General features: G+C 45.9%; 1 protein-coding gene across 1 annotated transcript in view; it reads left to right on the top strand.

The window, feature by feature from the left end:
* The window catches only part of KIF6 (kinesin family member 6), a 286,955-nt gene that overhangs the window by 84,695 nt on the left and 179,094 nt on the right, over positions 1-23,166 (top strand). Inside the window, exons 8-9 of the mRNA XM_073338562.1 lie at positions 18,343-18,486; positions 20,997-21,083. Coding sequence (XP_073194663.1) covers positions 18,343-18,486; positions 20,997-21,083 — 231 coding nt within the window. The remainder of the gene's footprint in view (positions 1-18,342; positions 18,487-20,996; positions 21,084-23,166) is intronic.

Here is a 23,166-nt window from a genome sequence, read left to right as displayed (position 1 = left end):
GGGGAAGGGGTGATGACATCCATTATGATGAAGCTTCTTGACATTCAGTGGTCCTATGACAGACCCCTGGGTTAAAACCTGGACTGTGGGTCCACTGTGTCCCCTTTTACTCTCTAGATCAGGATACCTCTCACCCTGCTCTGCTAGTGACAAGCAGCCCCTTCAGGCTTTGCTCTAACAGATATTAGCATGTGAAGGCATGCTCAAAGTTGCATGCATGCTCTCTCAGCCTCCCATGAACTATGCGCAGGAAGACACCAGCAAACTCCCCGCAGGCCCAGCCTTGCACCCCAGAAATGTACCATTTTGCACAGCTCAAGACCTCCTCTTGAACAATGTAAGCTCATTAATTGGTTTGCCACTTGATCAAAGGATAGTGGACATGAACCAGCTTTAGTAATCTGATCAGATTCCCCAAGCACTCAGGACAAACTTACTGGTTAAGTTTAAATATTAAAATAAGTTTATTAGCCACAGAAAAATAGATGTCAAGTGATTATAAGTAGTTGGCATAGAGGTCAGGAATAGTTACATAAGAAATAAAAAGTAAATACATATTCTAAATTCTAAACTTTATCAGACCAAGTAAAATTTGAATCAAACAGCTTTTCTCACAAGCTGACAATTCCTAGTACACAGGCTGAATTCCTTTCTCAATCTGGGACCAATCTCTCCAGTTCAAAGTCTTTTTCTTCCCAAACGTATTTGTTGCCTTCAGAATAAGTGGGAGAGGAGAGAGGCATCTCATGATGTCACTGTCCCTTATTTTATACCCTCAGCTCATGGGCCTGTAAATATACTGGCTCGAACATGAAGTCAAGTATCACATGTCCTGAGGCCTTGCTAAGTCATGGAGTTAAGCAGTCCCCATTGTGTGGAGCTCAAGCAACTGTCTCTTATTGAATTTTAAATCTCTTGTTTACAATTCCCCTGCTAGTTAATGGCTGGTGATGGTCTCTTGACACCCATCTGGGTGTGGGTCACTCCTTTGTTGCCACTGGAGAGCTAGTTGTGGGCATCTCCCAGACTCTTAAAATATTTCAATAACAACCACATAGTAAATTTTCATAACTCCATATACAATGATGATATACATATTTTGATAGAACAAAGAGTTTCAGCAAATCGTGACCTTTCATATGATACCTTACAAGGCATTCTTTGAACAAAATACCATAACCATATACAAGTAGTGAATATGGGGGTTACAGGATATTATTTTGAGGTACAGTATATCACAGCTACCTTTCTTCTTCCTCCCCTTGTTCCCTCCTTGCAGCAAGCTTACATAATTATCTCATGTTCCCCAGAACAACAGTGTTTTGAAAGAGACTCTCCTCTCACCAATATAAAGATCTGGTGGTTCCATTTATAGACACTTCCTCTCATGTTGTGTTGCTATTACAATATTGTGACCCACCAGGAGTCTCTTCAACTTCAGTTTATGCTTCTTTTGTAAACCATTGTTACATACTATTTCTACATGTCTCCCTGAGTTTTTACTTTTTATCCACTTTGGACAATCCAAAACTCCCACCAAGGGTAAAAGAATCAGCAAAATAACATACTGATCAATAAATTACTATTGCTGTATATATATTTTGTTGTTGCTGTGTTAATAAGTTGGAATAATTATAGCTTGGATTTTTTTTCAAAGGCTCATTTTACTGTAGATGCAAGCCCTCACACCTGCTAGAGGACTGAAGGTCTATTTTAATACATAGTATTGTTTCCATAGTCCAGTAAACACTATGCCTGTTGCTAAACTTCAGTTGGTTTTGGATTTCTGCTAGTGAATACAGTACTTCTTTCCAAAAGTTTCATTTAAAACATGTATATGCCACAATAACAGGGTACATCTTAGCCCATGAGGCTGACTGTAGGGAGCCACGGTGGCTCCCCTCCGAACCAGAGGGTAAAGAGCTACCCTCTGAGCCTAAGTGGGCGGGGCCAGGCCAAGCTTCCGCCAATCCCCGGAAGGGGAAGGGTGGGACAGGAAGCACAAAGGGCGGGGCCCTCTGCCCAGTGAGGAAAGCACCAGGGAGGGAGACAGACACAGGCTGCTGGCTGCTCCCTCGTGATCCTGCTGCTGACCCAGGCGAAGTCTTGGGCAAGGAGGAGCCTGACCGGGGGGAAGGCCTGTGGCAACCAGGGCTGCCGGCCGCTGAATACCCAGAGGACCTGGAGGGGCCTGACTGCAGCCCGGGCCAGCGTGAGTCCGATACCGAGGGGGAGAGCGAGTGGCTCGCAGCGGAATACTCGGACGAGATGGAGGGACCGGAGCTGCCCACAGCGGAATACTCGGAAGGGATGGAGGGACCAGAGCTGCCCACAGCGGAATACCCGGAGGAGATGGAGGGACCAGAGCGAACCGCCTAAGAGACCGGGTAGGAAGTAGCCCAGGGGCCGAACTACACCGTGGGGTGGGTGTGTTTGGTCAGCGGGCGCGGACTGCCCCGCTGACCCAGCGGTGGGACCTTCGCCTCCCGCCATTGTCAGGGCCCTGGGCTGGAATGCAGTGGAGTTGGGTGGGCCTGCGTTCCCCTACCCCGGCACTCCCTTGCCTGAGGGGCGGGCTACTGACTCTTGCCGGCGCTCCCCTGCCTGAGGGGCGCGCTACTGACTCTTGCCAGTGCTCCCCTGCCTGAGGGGCGTGCTATTGACTCTTGCCGGCGCTCCCCTGCCTGAGGGGTGCACTACTGACTCCGGCCGGCACACCTTCCCGCTAATTCCCCAACGCCCGGGAGGTGGGGCCGAGGCCTGCCACGAAGACCATTGCTTTCCATCGCCCCTAGGGGCTCGGAGGACCGACCGACGCCTGTCACAAGTGGTGGAGAATGCGGGCAGGCGATCCCAACCCGTGCCGAAAGGGGTGAGTTCGAGGGCGCCTCTGAAGCTCCCCGACTGGATAGATGGAGATGGAAAGGCTTATCAAGTTCCTGGCTGAGAGCCAGCAACAGCAGCAGCACCAACTCGTGCGACAGCTGGGTACCCACCAGCAGCAGTTGCTCCAAACCCTGGGGGCCCAGCACCAGGAACAACAAACCCAGTGCTTCCAGCAGCTTGAAACCCTGTGGTCGGGCCATGGTGGCGCTCAACCGGAGCGGGCAGCCACCCCGACCCCTCCCGCCCCACTGATCCATCTGGCCAAGATTGGGCCTGAGGATGACCCGGAAGCCTACCTAGTGACCTTCGAGCGGGTGGCCTCAGTGGCTGGTTGGGCGCCTGACCAATGGGCGACACTCCTCGCCCCATATCTGACGAGGCTAGCCCAGAAGGCTTACCGGGGGCTCCCAGATGATGAGGCCCGCATTTATGCTTGAGTGAAAGCGGCTATCTTGGATGCCTTCGACATTTCCCCGGAAACCTTTTGGTGACGGTTTCGGGAAAAGGTCTACCCACCGGGCGCCAGACCCCGGGCGGTGGCCCAGGAACTGAAGAACGCGGGTACCCGATGGCTCCAACCCAAGCATCGAACCGCAACTGAGATGACAGAACAGGTCATCCTCGAGCAATTCGTGCACATCCTCCCACCCCAGGGGAGGACTTGGGTGTTAAGGCACCGGCCACAAAGTCTGAGCTCGGCCGTCGCACTTATGGAGGACTTTCTCGAGGCTGAGGCCCCGATAGGACCGGCCACCCGCCCCCCAAACCCTGGACCCAGTGCACAGAAACTTGAACGGAGGGGGCCCACCTCCCAAACCAATGCACCCCACCGTACCCGACGACCAGAAGGCGGCAGGACTGAGTTTTCCCGACGGCCCGAGTCAACACCACTCTCCGGCCCTGGACGCTTAACCCGACCACCAGGCCCCAGCCCACTCTGCGGCCCCACTGGTGCCCCCACGCGGCCGGCACCCTACAGAGGTAGGACCTTGTTTCCGATGTGGCGAGTATGGGCATCTGCAACGGGGCTGTCCTGCAATGGACTGCAACTTTGGCCTGGTGTGCGGCGGGGAGCGATGGGCCCGTCTGCCCTCCATGGCCAAACTGACAGCTCCCATGGAAGTCGCCGCGGTCCCTGTGGTGGGTCTAGTCGATTCGGGCTGTGTGCAGACCCTTGTCCACCAGGTGCTCTTCTCAGAACCCCAGCAGACCGTCGGGGAAGTACGGATTCAGTGCATCCACGGAGATGTAAAATCGTACCCCACGGTGCGGGTCCCCATTACGGTGCATGGAGTAATGCAGTTAATGAATGTGGTGGTGGCGTCATCCCTCGCCTATCCAGTGATCCTGGGCCGGGACTGGCCAGACTTCGTCGAGGTGCTCCAATCCCTACCCACCAAAGAGGCGTTCGAGGTAGCCCCGCCTGAGAAGAAGACAGGACTTGACTTGAGCTCCAACCCTGGAGCGGAACCAGGCCCCACCCCCGGGCAGGAGGGCCTGGAAATGGCGGGTCCCCCTCCTGACCTGGTGGACTTTAGCCGAGATCAAAGGGAGGATCCTACGCTCCGGTTTGCCTACGAGCAGCTGGCCTGGGTGGATGGTGAGGTCATGGAGGCGCAGCGCACCACCCAGTGGCCCAGGTTTGAACTCAACCACGAGCAGCTCTACCGCCTTGACCGAGACCCCCCAGACCCAAGAGTTCCGGACCCAACTCGTGGTCCCCCGCATCCATCGTTGGGCTGTCCTGAAGCTTGCACATGACATCCCGGCTGCCGGCCATTTAGGTCAGGAAAAAACTGTGGCCAGGGTCCACCGTGAGGTGAAGTATTGTGCGTCGTGCCCGGACTGCCAACATGCAGCCCCGGCCGGGGTACGGAAGGCCCCCCTGGTCCCGTTACCAGTCGTAGGTGTGCCATTTGAGCGGGTAGCAATGGAACTGGTCGGGCCTTTCCCAAAAAGCAAGGCGGGCCATCAATACATCCTCATCCTGATGGACTACGCCACCTGCTTCCCGGAGGCCATCCCCTTAAGAAGTATCACTGCCTGCACTATCACTGCGGGAGCTCATGAAGATCTTCGCAAGGGTGGGCCTCCCATGGGAGATACTCGCTGATCAAGGGACCAACTTCACATCTAAGCTGTTCCGCCAGGTATGTGCCCTATTGGGGATTAAGAAATTGCAGACCTCGGTCTACCATCCCCAGACTGACGGATTGGTCGAGCGGTTCAACCGGACCCTGAAGGGGATGTTGCGGCGTTTCCCCACCCAGGATCTCCGCCAGTGGGACCAGCTGCTCCCTCCTTTATTACTGGCGATTCGAGAAGTCCCACAGGCGTCCATGAAGTTCTCCCCGTTCGAGCTCCTCTGTGGGCGGCGACCCCGCGGGGTGTTGGACCTCTTGAGGGAGACTTGGGAACACAACCTTTCCACAACACAGGATCTCTTGCAATATGTCTTACAACTGCAGGGGCGGCTGGCGCGGGCGGGCAAGCTCGTGAGGGAGAACTTAAACACCGCCCAAAGAGCCCAGGAGCAACACTACAATCGGGGCGCCCAGGCTTGATCATTCGGGCCAGGGGACCAAGTACTTCTCCTGCTCCCCTCGGAGGAATCAAAGCTTTTTGCCCGCTGGCAGGGTCCGTATTGAGGTCCTCCGCCAGGTAGGGCCGGTAACTTATGAGATTTGGCAACCTGGTCGCCGTAAGGAAAAGCAGATTTATCATGTAAACCTCTTAAAACCTTGGCAGGACCGGGAAGGGCTCCTAGTGGCCCCATATCCCCCCAAACCGGAACTGGGGCCCCAACCACCCGAGGAGTCGGATAATGGTGAACCCCAGGTAGCAGAGACACTCACCGTCGAGCAGTGAGAACAGGCACTCTGCTTAGTGAGGGCGTTCCCCAAGACGTTCACCACGAAACCCGGGCGGACTACGCTCACCTACCATGTGATCCAGACGGAACCCGGGGTGGTGGTCCGAGAGACAACCCGGCCATTGCCGAGGCGAATGCGGGAGGCCGTGGAGGAGGAAGTCCAGGCGATGTTGGAGCTGGGTGTTATTGAGCCCTCCCAGAGTGAGTGGTGGAGCCCCGTTGTCCTCGTACCGAAGCCCGATGGGAGCCGGCGATTTTGCATTGACTTCCGGAGGGTCAACGCCATCTCAAAATTTGATGCCTATCCGATGCCCCGCGTCGATGAGCTCCTCGACCGGCTCGGGGAGGCCTGTTATATCACCACTTTAGATCTCACCAAAGGGTACTGGCAGATCCCCTTGGATCCCAGGTCCAAGGAGAAGACCGCGTTTGCCACCCCTTCAGGGTTATACCATTTCACCCGGATGCCTTTCGGCCTACATGGGGCCCCGGCAACCTTCCAGCGGTTGATGGACCGGGTGTTGCAACCACACACGAAATATGCGGTGGCCTACCTGGACGATGTGGTCATCTGTGGCAATAACTGGGAAGAGCATCTTAACCAAGTAGCGGCAGTCCTCCGGGACCTCCGCGCCACCGGGCTGACGGCCAGCCCGAAAAAATGCCGAATCGGGCGGGAGGAAACCACTTACCTGGGGTACACCTTGGGCCGGGGACAGGTCCGCCCCCTCATCGGGAAGGTCCAAGCACTCCAGGAATGTCCGGTGCTGACCACGAAGAGGCAAGTACGTCAATTTTTGGGCTTAGCTAGTTATTACCGGCAGTTTGTACCCCACTTCGCAAGCATTACGGCCCCGCTAATGGAGCTCTTCACCAAGGACAGTCCCCGCCGGGTGCATTGGTCCAACGAGTGCGAGACGGCCTTTCGAACCATCAAAGAACGGCTGTGTAGCGATCCAATACTCTTCAGCCCCGACTTTTATCGTGACTTTATTGTCCAGACAGATGCCTCAGGCGTTGGGCTTGGGGCGGTCCTCTCGCAGGAGGTGGACGGGGAGGAACACCCGATTGTTTACCTCAGTCGGAAGCTGTTCCCCAGAGAACGGAACTACTCCGTTGTGGAGAAAGAGCCCTAGCCATTAAGTGGGCAGTCGATGCTCTCCGCTACTACCTCCTCGGGGCCCCCTTTATACTGGTTACAGATCACGCACCCCTGAAATGGCTCAATAAGATGAAGGACAATAATGCCAGGCTGATGCGATGGTATCTCGCTCTGCAGCTCTATGCCTTCACGATCCACCATTGGGCGGGACGAGACAACGCCAATGCGGATTTCCTATCCCGCCTCGCAGAAGGTGAGGACGCCAGCTCCGAAGATCGGGAGCTGGATTTGAGGGGTGGGGTATGTAGGGAGCCAGGGTGGCTCCCCTCTGAACCAGAGGGTAAAGAGCCACCTTCTGAGCCTGAGTAGGCGGGGCCAGGCCAAGCTTCCGCCAATCCCCAGAAGGGGAAGGGTGGGACAGGAAGCACAAAGGGCGGGGCCCTCTGCCCAGTGAGGAGAGCACCAGGGAGGGAGACAGGCACAGGCTGCTGGCTGCTCCCTCGTGATCCTGCTGCTGACCCAGGCGAAGCCCCGGGCAAGGAGGAGCCTGACCGGGGGGAAGGCCTGTGGCAGCCAGGGCTGCCGGCCGCTGAATACCCAGAGGACCTGGAGGGGCCTGACTGCAGCCCGGGCCAGCGTGAGTCCGATACCGAGGGGGAGAGCGAGTGGCCCGCAGCGGAATATTCGGACGAGATGGAGGGACTGGAGCTGCTCACCGCGGAATACTTGGACAAGACGGAAGGACCGGAGCTGCCCACAGCGGAATACTCGGAAGAGATGGAGGGACAGGAGCTGCCCGCAGCGGAATACTCGGAAGAGATGGAGGGACCGGAGCGACCCGCCTAAGAGACCGGCCCCTGGGCTACTTCCTACCCGAACTACACCGTGGGGTGGGTGTGTTTGGTCAGCAGGAGTGGACTGCCCCGCTGACCCAGCGGCGGGACCTTCACCTCCCGCCACTGTCAGGGCCCTGGGCTGGAACGCAGTGGAGTTGGGTGGGCCTGTGTTCCCCTACCCCGGCACTCCCCTGCCTGAGGGGCACGCTACTGACTCTTGCCGGCGCTCCCCTGCCTGAGGGGTGCGCTACTGAATCTTGCTGGCGCTCCCCTGCCTGAGGGGCGTGCTATTGACTCTTGCCGGCGCTCCCCTGCCTGAGGGGCGCACTATTGACTCTTGCCGGCGCTCCCCTGCCTGAGGGGCGCACTGTTGAATCTTGCCGGCGCCCCGCTGCCTGAGGGGCGCGCTACTGACTCTTGCCGGCGCTCCCCTGCCTGAGGGGCGCGCTACTGACTCTTGCCGGTGCTCCACTGCCTGAGGGGCGCGCTACTGACTCCAGCCGGCACACCTTCCCGCTAATTCCCCAACGCCCGGGAGGTGGGGCCGAGGCCTGCCACGGAGACCATTGCTCTCCATCGCCCCTAGGGGCTCGGAGGACCGACCGACGCCTGTCACACTGACATTCTGTGAGACAAATGGTAAAAAGAATGAAGAAATGAGCAGAGCATACTCTACAGCTTTGTACCTCATGAGATTTTTCTCTTTAATGCGTGGGGACTTATCCCACTGCTTACAGCATTCGGCAAAATGGTCAAGTGAGAAACCTCTTGAAACAGGCTATTTTGTTTTCTGAAGCTGGGAAATATCAGCCAGTTGTTCCACTAATCAGTGAGGAGATTGGGGGGGTGGATTTTTTTAAACAAAGGTCTTAGATTCTGTTTAACTTGCAGTGAGAGGCACACATGAAGGCCATTAAAGTAGCTAGCTAGCTAGTAAAAATGATGTTATTGATACTACTGGCTCTTTTCCACCTTCCTGCATTCTGGCCTCCTTTGCTTGGAATTGTGATATTATGAAATACAGCAGTCAAAATCCTTCCTCTAGATCCACTGGATTCTGTTTTATGATTTATTTTATTTAAAGACATTAGAAATAATTGCAGGAACAGAGGGAGAGACGCATCCTTTCAAGGTATCTTAATACTATACTCTAGGGTTTACCTATCTCTACTATTAAGGCACAAGGTGAAAATATACTGATTCTAACCAACCAAGGATTGCAGAAATCCCTTTAAAAGTGTATAATTGTCAGACTTTTAGTGGTGGTATAAATTGAACTTGTACGTGATGTAAAAAGACCAATCAGATATGTGTATTTACAGTACATTCTAAATATGGATTTAGTACACAGATAGCCAGTCAGAAAACACACAGTCTGTCCAGAATCTGAAAGCTTTTTCATAAGTAAGGAAATTCATGAGCCGGTATATATTCATCAGACAATATGTGGGAAATCTAAGGCATCTTGAGAAAAAGTGCCTACTCTCAATTTATTCCATTCTCCTCTAATCTGTGCTGTTTAAGGTCCTTTCTCACACTCCCAGATCCTTGGAAAGCTTGGGCTGGATTTTAAATAGCCCTTAATATGTTTTTCTGTCTGCTATTGTATAGGTGAGACTCCTTTGAAATGTACAAAACTTGACAGCAGACAACACTAAAATTGAGAACAGATTTAAAAAAAAAAATCCATATCAGTTTAAATTTGACTTAAAGCAGAAAAACTACCTTTTAATTATAGTAACGATTAGATAAGTGACGATGCAAAAACAGGTTTCCTCTAGGGCAACTGAATTGTTCCATGTGTGTATTCAGAGTAATATCTATTTATTTTTCTGACAAAAATAAGTTTTGCCTACTCATCATTCCTATCTCACATGAACTTTTGTGAGGCTAAATTTGCTAATGTATAGAAAGCACTCTGAGATGTTCAGATTGAAGTTTCTATATAAGGACAAAATATGATTATCATCGTTATTATTTTATTACTTTTTTACTCCTGCTAGCACAATTTTGGGTGGTCAAGCTGCATTCTGTTGTGGTTCATACATCATTAATAGAAATGGTTATTAAGGGACTGATCTAAATCCCATTTAATGTAGTGCAAAGATTCCTATTAGGTTCAATGAGAATTGGGCCCTAGAGCCCTGATTTTGCAATGAGCTCTACATAAATGCACATACAGATCTTATTGCAGGCTCAAATTCTCACTGAATTCTGACTACAAAAGCTTTTACTGATGGTTCTAATGCATGAGCCTGAAAGAATTCAGCTTTATTCTCATACTCAAAATTAAGTTTGCAGTCAAATCAATGTATGTCACATCCAAAGGTTTCATATAATAAAATAATGTAAAATTAACATATAATTTTTAAAATTATGCTTGTAAAGATAGGGTATTGTGGATGTGGCATGACATACTGAAGTGGTTGGTTACCATACTGTATAGTCCCAGAGTATGCAGTCATAAGGTAATAATTACATGGTATGGAAGATTTTTCAGCCAAGCAGATAATATTTTTCATAGAAACCATTTTTTAAAATCTGAATGATAAAGGAGTGTTCTTATGCTGATTGCATAATGAGGCTTATTAAAATAATTGGGAGAAGAGCTACTGTACAAATATCTGGACAGATGTACCCTGGAAAGTATTTCGGAGTGAAGTTTCCATTAAGACACTTCATAATGAAAGCGCAAGCCAGTACTTGCTAAGATGTTTAAAATAAGAATAAACTTTGTGCAGGAGGGAAGTGTCTTGACAGCATATTGCACAAATATTGTATATACATCATAATTCTTCTAAACTTAAATCTAAGCGATTTCATTCTGGCTGTTACAAAATAAAAAAGTAAAGTATTTGCATATACGATCAAGATACAAAAGGAGCACTTAAAGACCTAAAGTCATTGCGGAGAAACTAAATGAATTCTTTGCTTCAGTCTTCACGGCTGAGGATGTTAGGGAGATTCCCAAACCTGAGCTGTCCTTTGTAGGAGACAAATCTGAGGAATTGTCACAGATTGAAGTGTCATTAGAGGAAGTTTTGGAATTAATTGATAAACCTAACAGTAACAAGTCACCGGGACCAGATGGCATTCACCCTAGAGTTCTGAAAGAACTCAAATGTGAAATTGCAGAACTATTAACTATGGTTTGTAACCTGTCCTTTAAATCAGCTTCTGTACCCAATGACTGGAAGATAGCTAATATAATGCCAATATTTAAAAAGGGCTCTAGAGGTGATCCCAGCAATTACAGACTGGTAAGTCTAACGTCAGTACTGGGCAAATTAGTTGAAACAATAGTGAAGAATAAAATTGTCAGACACACAGAAGAACATAAGTTTTTGGGCAAAAGTCAACATGGTTTCTGTAAAGCGAAATCATGTCTTACTAATCTATTGGAGTTCTTTGAAGGGGTCAACAAACATGTGGACAAGGGGAATCTAGTGGACATAGTATACTTAGATTTCCAGAAAGCCTTTGACAAAGTCCCTCACCAAAGGCTCTTATGCAAATTAAGTTGTCATGGGATAAGTCAGAAGATCCTTTCATGGGCTGAGAACTGGTTAAAAGACAGGGAACAAAGGGTAGGAATAAATGGTAAATTTTCAGAATGGGGAGGGGTAACTAGTGGTGTTCCCCAAGGGTCAGTTCTAGGAGCAATCCTATTCAACTTATTCATAAATGATCTGGAGAAAGGGGTAAGCAGGGAGGTGGCAAAGTTTGCAGACGATACTAAACTGCTCAAGATAGTTAAGACCAAAGCAGACTGTGAAGAACTTCAAAAAGATCTCACAAAACTAAGTGATTGGGCAACAAAATGGCAAATAAAATGTAATGTGGATAAATGTAAAGTTATGCATATTGGAAAAAATAACCCCAACTATACATACAATATGATGGGGGCTAATTTTGCTACAGCTAATCAGGAAAGAGATCTTGGAGTCATCTTGGATAGTTCTCTGAAGACGTCCACACAGTGTGCAGCATCAGTGAAAAAAGCAAACAGGATGTCAGGAATCATTAAAAAGGGGATAGAGCAGCATTTCCCAAACTTTTTTTGGCCACGGAACACTTTTTAGTCTGTTATGGAACACTCATATTATTATTTTGTAGTCATGTGGTTTTCAAATAAAAAATTGTGTTATTTATGCTCAAATATGTTTCATTTTATAAAACAAAGCAAAAATACAAATTTAAAACAACTTGAACTAACAATTTCTAACTTGAAAGCGCGTATAAAGTAGTACAAAAATCAAGTGCAAGAGTCAAAATTAAATTCTAGATTCTTTCACGGAACACCTATTCACATCTTACAGAACACCAGTGTTCCGCGGAACACAGTTTGGGAAACTCTGGGATAGAGAATAAGACGGAAAGTATCTTATTTCCCTTATATAAATCCATGGTACGCCCACATCTTGAATACTGCATACAGATATGGTCTCCTCATCTCAAAAAAAGATGTACTGGCATTAGAAAAGGTTTAGAGAAGGGCCACTAAAATGATTAGTGGTTTGGAACGGGTCTGTAGTGAGGCGGTGTGGTTCCCTGCCACCCTGGAGAGAGACGAGTCCCTCCAGACACCAGAATGGGCGGAACCAGGGAACTCTGAGCCCGCCCCCCAAAGGGTCAGGCACTGGCCCAGAAGTAGAAAGGCCCGACCTCAGGGCTCAGTGGGGAAGCAGCCGCTGGGGAGGCCAGATGCCTCCAGCTTAGCTCGTGAGTGGGAAAGCCCAGTGGTCTGCGGAAGACCTGAGAACTGGCCAGTCCTGCCCCGCGCCAGCTACCCGGAGGAGTTGCCAAGCCTGCCCCACACCAGGTACCCAGAGGAGGTGCTGAGCCTACCCCATGCCAGCTACCCGGAGAGGGTGCCGAGCCTGCCCTGCGCCAGCTACCAGAAGGAGTTGCTGAGTCTACCCCTGGCCAGCTATCCCGAGGAACCCATGGTGCTGGACCCCCGCGGAGGACACCACCCTGACCCAGATACCTCAAGAGGGGGAGTCTGGAAGTAGCCTGGGGGCAGCTGACCCTAGTCTGGCTGCAGCACTGCCAGAACCCATGTCAGTGTGTTGCGGCCAGGATCCCCATTGACTCAGCAGCAGGTCTTCTGCCACTGCTAGGGCCCTGGGCTAGGACGCAGTGGAGTGGGAGGGCCTGCGTCCCCCCTGCCACCCTACTTGTGGGTGGCAGTCTCCCCCTCTCCCAGGCCCTTTGGAACTTAGGGCCTGGGCTCACTGTTACTATACTCATAGAATATCAGGGTTGGAAGGGACCTCAGGAGGTCATCTAGTCCAACCCCCTGCTCAAAGCAGGACCAATCCCCAACTAAATCATCCCAGTCAGGGCTTTGTCAAGCTTGACCTTAAAAACTTCTAAGGAAGGTGTCAAGGTTCCTCCCCCACTCTGAACTCTAGGGTACAGATGTGGGGACCTGCATGAAACCTCCTAAGCTTACTTTCACCAGCTTAGGTTAAAACTTCCCCAAGGTACAAATTAATTTTATCCTTTGTCCCTGGATCCCCACTGCCACCACCAAACTCTAACTGGGTTTACTGGGAAACGTAGTTTGGACACGTCTTTCCCCCAAAAATCCTCCCAAGCCTTGCACCCCACTTTCTGGGTAAGGTTTGGTAAAAATCCTCACCAATTTGCATAGGTGACCACAGACCCAAACCCTTGGATCTGAGAACAATGAAAAAGCATTCAGTTTTCTTACAAGAAGACTTTTAATAGAAGTAAAGAAATCCCCTCTGTAAAATCAGGATGGTAGATACCTTACAGGGTAATTAGATTCAAAACATAGAGAATCCCTCTAGGCAAAACCTTAAGTTACAAAAAAGACACACAGACAGGAATAGTCATTCTATTCAGCACAGTTCCTTTCTCAGCCATTTAAAGAAATCATAATCTAACACATACCTAGCTAGATTACTTACTAAAAGTTCTAAGACTCCATTCCTGTTCTATCCCTGGCAAAAGCAGCATACAGACACAGACCCTTTTTTTTCTCCCTCCTCCCAGCTTTTGAAAGTATCTTGTCTCCCCATTGGTCATTTTGGTCAGGTGCCAGTGACGTTACCTTTAGCTTCTTAACCCTTTACAGGTGAGAGGATTTTCCCTCTGGCCAGGAGGGATTTTAAAGGGGTTTACCCTTCCCTTTATATTTATGACTGAAGGAGAGTCCACCACCTCCCTAGGTAACGCATTCCAGTGTTTCACCACCCTCCAAGTGAAAAAGTTTTTCCTAATATCCAACCTAAATCTCCCCCACTGCAACTTGAGACCATTACTCCTCATTCTGTCATCTGCTACCACTGAGAACAGTCTAGATCCATCCTCTTTGGAACCCCCTTTCAGGTAGTTGAAAGCAGCTATCAAATACCCACTCATTCTTCTCTTATGCAGACTAAACAATCCCAGTTCCCTCAGCCTCTCCTCATAAGTCATGTGTTCCAGTCCCCTAATCATTTTTGTTGCCTTCTGTTGGACGTTTTCCAATTTTTCCACATCCTTCTTATACTGTTGTTGCTCAGCCCCTGCCTGAGGGCCTGAGCACCTGACTCACCAGAGCCCCAGCCTGACCCAGGGCCTGGGTCACTGTGTTTATTTGTACCTGCACCAAGACCATAGAGGAAGACTCCCACGGCTGGACTAATTCCCTACAAGAGCTTTTCCCAAAGGGAGTGAGGAGGTGTGGTTCCTTGCCACCCAGGAGAGAGCTGAGCCAGGCTAGCCTTTGTAGGTGTTTGTCTCACCTACAAGATATCTATCAAGCATTCTTACAACTACAGTACCCACCTGCTGAAGTGAAGAAACAGACTGACAGAGCCGAAGAGTACCAGAAGTAACCTACTACAGGACAGGCCCAACAAAGAAAATAACAGAACTCCACTAGCCATCACCTTCAGCCCCCAACTAAAACCTCTCCAACGCATTATCAAGGATCTACAACCTATCCTGAAGGACGACCCATCACTCTCACAGATCTTGGGAGACAGGCCAGTCCTTGCTTACAGACAGCCCCCCAACCTGGAGCAAATACTCACCAGCAACCACACAACAAAAACACTAACCCAGGAACCTATCCTTGCAACAAAGCCCATTGCCAACTGTGTCCACATATCTCTTCAGGGGACACCATCATAGGGCCTAATCACATCAGCCACACAATCAGAGGCTCGTTCACCTGCACATCTACCACTGTGATCATAGAATCATAGAATATCAGGGTTGGAAGGGACCTCAGGAGGTCCCACAGTATTCTTGCCAGCAAGTTAAAGAAGTATGGGCTGGATGAATGAACTATAAGGTGGATAGAAAGTTGGCTAGATTGTCGGGCTCAACAGATAGTGATCAATGGCTCCATGTCTAGTTGGCAGCCGGTGATATATGCCATCATGTGCCAGCAGTGCCCCTCTGCCATGTACATTGGCCAAACCGGACAGTCTCTACGTAAAAGAATAAATGAACCCAAATCAGACAACAAGAATTATAACATTCAAAAACCAGTCGAGAACACTTCAATCTCTCTGTTCACTCGATTACAGACCTAAACGTTGCAATTCTTCAACAAAAAAACTTCAAAAACAGACTCCAATGAGAGACTGCTGAATTGGAATTAATTTGCAAACTAGATACAATTAACTTAGGCTTGAATAAAGACTGGGAGTGAATGTGTCATTACACAAAGTAAAACTATTTCCCCATGTTTATTTTCCCGCCCTACTGTTCCTCACACGTTCTTGTCAACTACTGGAAAAGACCCACCTTGATTATAACTACAAAAGGTTTTTTTTCTCTCCTGCTGGTAATAGCTCACCTTACCTGATCACTCTCGTTACAGTGTGTATGGTAACACCCATTGTTTCATGTTCTCTGTGTATATAAAATCTCCCCACTGTATTTTCCACTGCGTGCATCTGATGAAGTGAGCTGTAGCTTATGAAAGCTTATGCTCAAATAAATTTGTTAATCTCTAAGGTGCCACAAGTCCTCCTTTTCTTTTTGTGGATACAGACTAACATGGCTGCTACTCTGAAACCTATCCCACCAGTACTCTTCCTTGTAATCCATCGCTACCAAGATTACTAACATTCCAGACTGATAAACAGCTTTCAAACAGCCGCCATTTAAAGAAAAAAAAAAGTCAAAAATGTCTCCTCCTTTTACCCCAAATGTGAAATTCCTTCCCATCTCCATATTACTTTGACCCAAGATCCAGGATAGATATTCATTAATATATGGTTCTATAATTTATCACATGGCTGCAGAAAATAAGTTGTTTAATATATGGGATATTATTACATGATCAATAGCATATAATTTCTATAAACCAATATAGTGAGAATATCCATATGATGAACTCTGTATTTAGTTCCTTATCCTGGTCCCCTTCAAGTTCATGATTTATTTACATTGACTTAATTGTTGCCCTTGGGCCCTGATTCTGTACACACACTTACACATGTGAGCAACTTTATGCATATAAATACTCCCATTGGCTTTAATAAAGCTGCTCATGTGAATAAAGTTATGTTTTTGCAGGTTCAGGGGCTTGTTTTGAACCTGTATTAATCCTCACCTGCTCTTTGCTCATTGGTTTATATCATATAGGCCTATATTTTATATTCCACACTTTAGAATATATTTTAGACAGCTGCCGTGTCAAAAAAATATATACATATATATTTTAAAAAGTGTCAAATGTTTCTTTCTCCTCAAATATGCAAACTTTCTCCCTTAAATTACAGTGATCCAAGATGACAAATTGCAATCCTGTATTAGTGGCATTTGCATTATTACTGAAGAGATGGAAATGTCCTCTTTGTAATGGTGTAAAGGCAAGGATGATTTTGTGGTTAAGGCATCACACTGCACCTTAAAAGACCTGAGTTCAGTTCCTGGCTTTTCCAAAGACATCTCGTGTGACCTTCTAAAAGTCACTTGGGCTTGTCTACATGAACATTTAGTTCTCGACAAGATGCAATGTGAATCTCCCCCACACCACCCTGCCATGCACTAACTGTCCATATGAACATTGCTGTCATGTAGTAATGGATCATTAGTTCATTTTGGTCTAGTCCTATGTCAAAGAGGACTAGATCAAAGCAAACTAACAAACTGTTAATGTTCATCAGCAGGGTCCACACAGATAGTTTAGTTGGCAAACTAGTGCAGAATAAATTCACACCTCAGCTTGCTGCAAACTAATTGTTTGTGTAAACAAGCCCTTAATTTCTCTGCCCTCCAGATTGTCCTATTTATACTCAAAAGTCTCTTACAACTTGCTGAAGAAGGATGATCTTGTGGTTAAAGGACTACGGTGGGAGTTGAGAGAATTGGGTTCAGTTACCAGCTCTGCCACAGACTTCCGATGTGAGCTTCAGCAAGTTATTGAATTTCTCCTTGGTTCCCCATCTATAAAATGGGGATAATACTTCCTTCCTCTTACCCTTTGCCTGTCTTGCCTGTTTAGAGCATAAGCTGTTTGCAGCAGGGACTGTTTGTTATTATGTGTATATGCGCAGGCACTTCCTAACAAAATGGGGGTTCTAGGAACTTCTGTCATATTAATAATAAAATTAGTTACTTCTATTAGATTGCAAGATACTTAATCTTAAAATCTAGAAAAGCTATTTAAGATAGTTTTTAAAAGTATTAAAATGAATGCTATTTGCCCATCTAAGTCTGCTACCATAAAACTAATGGTAATAAGGAACTTGGGCTTCTTGGGGAGAGGTAATAGATTATAATTATTAATTATAATAATAATTAATAAAAATCAACATGCCAAAATTTTAAAATTACTTTTTCATATAAACAAAATATGTGATGATGTATGTTTTTATATTTTGTGTTGTCATCTGCATAATTGACTCCTGGCTTCACTATTTGTGGGGATAGAACTATGCCAAATTTTTACCAATAAAAACCTTTATACCACCACACACCATCATGGAATCTTTGCTACTTTGTAATAATTAAATCTTTTAATGTAAATAACTGACAAGAGAATCAAGAATGGTAGGTGTATCATTTCCTTTTTGACTATATATCTGTATTTAAACTGAACTATGTCTTATTTTATATTTTTCCAGCAATACATTACACAGTATCTAGCCTTGGAGGGTTTTTTTTCCACATGCACACGTTTCAAGAGAGGTTACAAAAATACATGAACAAGCCCCATGAAGAGAACAATGGGATTTTGAAAATATCTGATTTTCTTTTTTTATGTAAAGGAAGCCTTTACTTTGGGAATGTCTACATTTCAACTTAGTAGTAGGCTAGAGGAAAATACCTTCTATTAATTTAATTTAGTTCTTCATGAAAGTTGCTGTTATATTAGTGAGATTATAGTAAGATTATATTAGTAAGATTATAAATTTATCATGTGTCCCCGTTTCCTTTTTGCTGAGAAATTGCAAAGCAAAGCTAGAATACAATGAAATCCACTTTTGTTTGTCCTGTTAAGACATACATGTGTGTATGAGTAGTAGATACTTGTGCTTAAAGTTAAACATGTGCATAAGTCTTTGCAACATCAGGGCCTCAGATTGCAGGATAGGTGTTTCCTCCTCTTGTGCATATGGTACATACATGTGCAGATTTAAAAGTCTCATGTATTGCTGCTCTTATTTCAGGTAATAATTGCCCTAGCAGAGAAACATCGATCTCACATTCCCTACAGGAACTCTATGATGACTTCGGTGCTCAGAGACAGCCTGGGAGGAAACTGCATGACCACCATGATTGCAACACTCTCTTTAGACAAAAGAAACATAGATGTATGTCATCCCTTTCTGAATTTGTTAATGTTTTCTTTTCATGTGTGTATGCTTAAATTTCTGACACGCTAAAGTTTTGAAAATCTTTCTTGCCAATGCCTCCAATGTGCAATCTTGTCAATGGAAATTGCAATATGATAGACTAAAATCATCACTTATGTCCACTTCATAAGCGATCTATGTGTAACTGACTTCACATTTCAAAGCCAAATTCTAATCTATTATGTGGGTGAATGTAACCTGTCTATAATATTATAGTACCCTTGACAGATCTTACAAGATATGCAGCAGTATTAAACATTAGCTGGGTTCAGAATCAGGCTCTAATGTATCCTTTATTAATTGTGTTATTCTTTAAGTAATCTCAGATGAGGGGGAACAGTTATAGAGGAGATATGCCTAGTGATGAATAGGTGAATACTTAAAACCTGATGATGAAGAAATGTGTGAATTGTGAGTAAGGTTTGGCAAGGAGTTTTCCCAAGGGCATGTTGATAAGGACTGCTGGTGCAGTCCTGCCCCCCTGAAGTCCATATCAGTACTCCCATAGACTTCAGTGAGGCCAGGATTTCACTCTTTGGGTATTGGGGGAGGGTTGTGGGTGGGGTTTGATTGAGGTGCTGGGAGGAATGTATGCACATGTTTTGGTTTGTTGGCCTTTCTGTGGATCAAGTTGGTTTATCTATCTGTCTTTCCTATCTGTTTTTTTTTTAATTTAGACATGTTCTAGGTCAGTGGTTCTCAACCTATTTATCATTGTGGGCTGCATGTGCGACCAACAGTGTGTTACTTGGGCTGCAGGTTGAGAACCACAGCGCTCCCCCAACCCTTACACAGACCCCTATGCCCAGCGCCCCTCTCTTCCCCCATCCAGAGACTCCCCTCTACAGAGTGAGGGCCAGAAGTGGAAGTGTAGGGCAGGCGGCAGGGACCCCAGACCCCACACCCTGCCATGCAAGGCCAGGTGGCAGCCCAAGATCCCGTCATGCGGCAGCCCCAGCCCCAGGCCCACCCCGTGCAGCAGCCCCAGGACCCTGCTGTGCAAGGCCGGGCAGCAGCCCTGATCCCGGTGCATGGGGCCTGGCCAGGCAGCCAGGACCCTGGACCCCATTGTGCGGGTCAGGCAGTCTTTAGCACACAGGTGGGCTGCAGCTGTTTGCTATTTGGGCTGCATGTGGCCCACGGATTGAGAACCACTGTTCTAGGTGTTCTGCAGGTTGTGCCTGGACTAGCTACAATCTAGTTAAATCCTAACCTTCCATAAAATCAGAACATTTTAAAATGAACAAAAACCAAGTTATTCTCAGACGTATAGTGGAAAGAACTAATGACCTGTAAAAGGAAAATAAGATGATCTTTTACTAGCTGAAGCACAAGATAGGATACATTTTTAATGTACTTATTAAGAGTTGTGAACAGGTAATTGTGCAGGCATAACTTGTAGCTGCACATGCAAATGCATAGTTCTGTCTATGCAATTATCTGTGTTGTGTGCTGCTGTCACCCATTTTGTACATCCAGTCACCAGTTTGTATCCTGGTGAGTCTATTTTGTATTGGAATTTAGGCTCCTATTTAGAAATATTTGATCCAATCACTGAATCAGCCAGAATGAGCCAGATATTAATGGTACAGTGACAGTTTTCACTTTCTTGCTGCAATATCTACTAGATATTACACTTTATTCATTTGGGCTGAAATTTTCCAAAAAAATTTAGCCCGAGGCAGACATACAACAATAAAATTTCAGCCCAAATGAATAAAGTTTGTCAATGTTATATACAACCTAAAAGAGGATCAACTGCAGTAAGAAGTGTTGAACAACATTAATAATAGGTGGTGCTGCTAGCCCAGTCTATAATATGTAATTTAATAATTACATATGAATCATTGTGATAGGACATTTTTTAGGATTCCTGTCTTGAAAGGAAATGCTTTGGCTTTGCCTAAACATTTATTTTTGAAAAATGCCACAGCATGATTTAGAAGTTGTTTATCCTGTAACTGCTTTTTGTTCTACTGATGTTCCCTTTTATTTAGAGGGCTAGATCCTTAGCTCTTGATATTGAAGTTAGTTGTGAATTTGGCCCATAAATGTTAAGTTTTCTAGTGAGGAGTGTGGAGGTAGGGGGTACTGATATGGTGTTCTCTTTGAAGGTACTTTGACTTTGCAACTTACTTTCCCCTTAGCTCACCAAAGTCTGGATTTGTTAACTTTTTGCTGCAAATCCTACCTCTTTTTTGTGAGTATTGGTGATAGAATGGGTTGATGAGTTGGATATGGGTGTCTTTATTTTGAGAGGTTTATCTGGCAGGTTAATAAGTTGATAGAATAATTGTACTGAAATTTGTTTGGGTTTTTTTAGGGATTTGAAGTGCCAGGAGTGTGAGATTGGTACTGTAAAATGTAAAATTAAAAAAAAAATTCCTCCTTAAAATAGCACTCAGTGTTGAATTTAGCAAAACCATTTATATCAGTGCATGGTAAAGGAGTTATTTTTTTCTTTCCAGGAATCTATATCAACCTGCAGATTTGCACAGCGAGTTGCACTTATTAAGAATGAGGCAGTTCTTAATGAAGAAATTGACCCTAGACTGGTAAGAGGGTTTTTGGGTGGTGGCATTGTTTTTTTGTTTTGTTTAGTTTTAGTAAAAAGGGACAGCCATATGTATGTTGAAGATTTCATGATGCCATTAAGTCATGTTTAGATACAAGTCCCAGCTTTTGCTGTAAAATTGCTGCTGTTGTTTTTATTTGTCCATCTGAGGATAATTACAATTAACCTGACCTCTATTTTATGTCACTGTAAATTATCTCATGGTGAAGTCCACAGCAGCAGTGACTAGTGTTCCGTACATTGTTTCCAGGGAAGGCTCATTACCATGCCATATGAGCTAGATCACTGATAAATATGCAGTGTAAGGTTTGGTAAAACTAAGGAATATCCACTTTGTGCTTGAGCTAAGAGCATTAAGATGAAGCAAGTTTGAAACTGTTATTCTAGAGTGGGGCCACTTCTCTGTTTGTGCAGAATGAAGACTGGTTAATTCTCAAAAGGAGGACCATATATATGAACATCTCATGGTTTTAACTATTTGCTTTTGAAATTAAAACCTCTGAGAACTGTTCACTGTGTAAACTTATCATTAATAATCCTACTGTACAATAGAGAATTCACTCCTGAAGATGACTTAGCTTGACTCTGACATTTTTTTATACATAGACCATAAATATATTAGAAATCAAACTAAACTTTCAGCATAGAGCAAATGTAGTAAGTACACGATGAAAGATTTCATTCAGTAAGATTTAGATTTAGTAGTATCAGCCAGTGACAAATCTGTTAATGAATTATATTTTTGAATCTACTATTTGTAGATTCCTTATAAGGTATTCTCCTCTTTTCTGCTGATAATATTTCTGCTTCTCAGTTACAGTAAAGAATAAATCTACATTCCAGGAAGTCTCTTTACAATGTGACATTTATATGAGGAAGGCAAACTCATTTGGTTGTTTGAATCTTTTCAAGGATTTGAGTAGGGGCTGTTTTCACTGCCTATTATGAAGGTTGCCTGACACTTCCGATTATAAGACCCTGCGTTCAGTTGCTTATAACTTTGCCAAATCTTAGCGCTGAAATTTTCCATGCAGGATGTCTGTCACAAGCTGAATTATTTATTTATTTATTTATGTATCTGAAAATTTCTGCCAAAATTGTGTAACTGATTCTGAGAAGACCAAGGCTATGGAAAAATGTTGTTTTGTTTTGTGACCTTTTATTTGTACACCTCTAGAGCACCCATGCTTTGGGGCCAGGGATTTGAAATTTGGCAGAGGGGCAGACTGTGTCAGGGATATCTCATCTGTGTGAAAATACAGCCACATGTGGCCAAGTTGTAAGCCTTTGAAAAAATCAGTTTCCATATGCTCAGTAGAGACCACTTAGATTTTAGCAGCTAAATGCCCTGAAAATTTCACTCACATTAAGCATACTCCAGCCCAGGGCTCAGAAGGACTTTCTCTTCAGTTGCAGCTCTGGAATGCTGTGGTGCCCTGCTAGATCTGGAAACCTGAACTAGGAAGGAAGGAGTTTGTTTTTCCTGTGTCCTCAGTGACCCTCTACTGGGCCCAGGCAGTGTGAAGGAAGAAGCTGCCTGATTTGAATGTAGAGGGGACAAGAGCTGGAAGTGCAGGGTGAGGGTAATAGAGGGAGTAGATTGAGACAAGGAGCCTTAGGGGGAAGGGGAGTTGAAAGTAGGATAGGAGGTTGTTGGATGTGGGAAGAGGAAAATTGGGACTGGGAGTTCAGATACTATAATTAGCACAAAAGAAAATCTGATTGAAAAATTAATAATTCTGTCTTCAGAGGAGGATTTGAATAGCGTGCAGTAAGTAAGGCACAGGCCACAAATTGAACTGTTAGTAGAAAATAAAATATTGAATAGCTGCTCATCAAGTGAGCACTGTCCATCCTGTGCCCTGAATGCAACAGGGCTCTTGTGGGGAAAAAAAAAACAAACAGTATGTGATCAAGTAATTCAAGAGTGTATCACAGTTCACACACAGAAGGCTGGATTAAGTTTGCACAGGCAACTTTACTTCTGACATTTACTAACTTTTGAGTCTTTGACTTTGTAAACTTAATGTTTTTTAACAGAGTAGTCTTGTATATGTAATATA

The sequence above is a fragment of the Lepidochelys kempii genome, chromosome 3 (assembly GCF_965140265.1).
Source record: "Lepidochelys kempii isolate rLepKem1 chromosome 3, rLepKem1.hap2, whole genome shotgun sequence".
NCBI lineage: Eukaryota > Metazoa > Chordata > Testudines > Cheloniidae > Lepidochelys > Lepidochelys kempii.
This window is presented reverse-complemented; position numbering and strand designations above follow the sequence as displayed.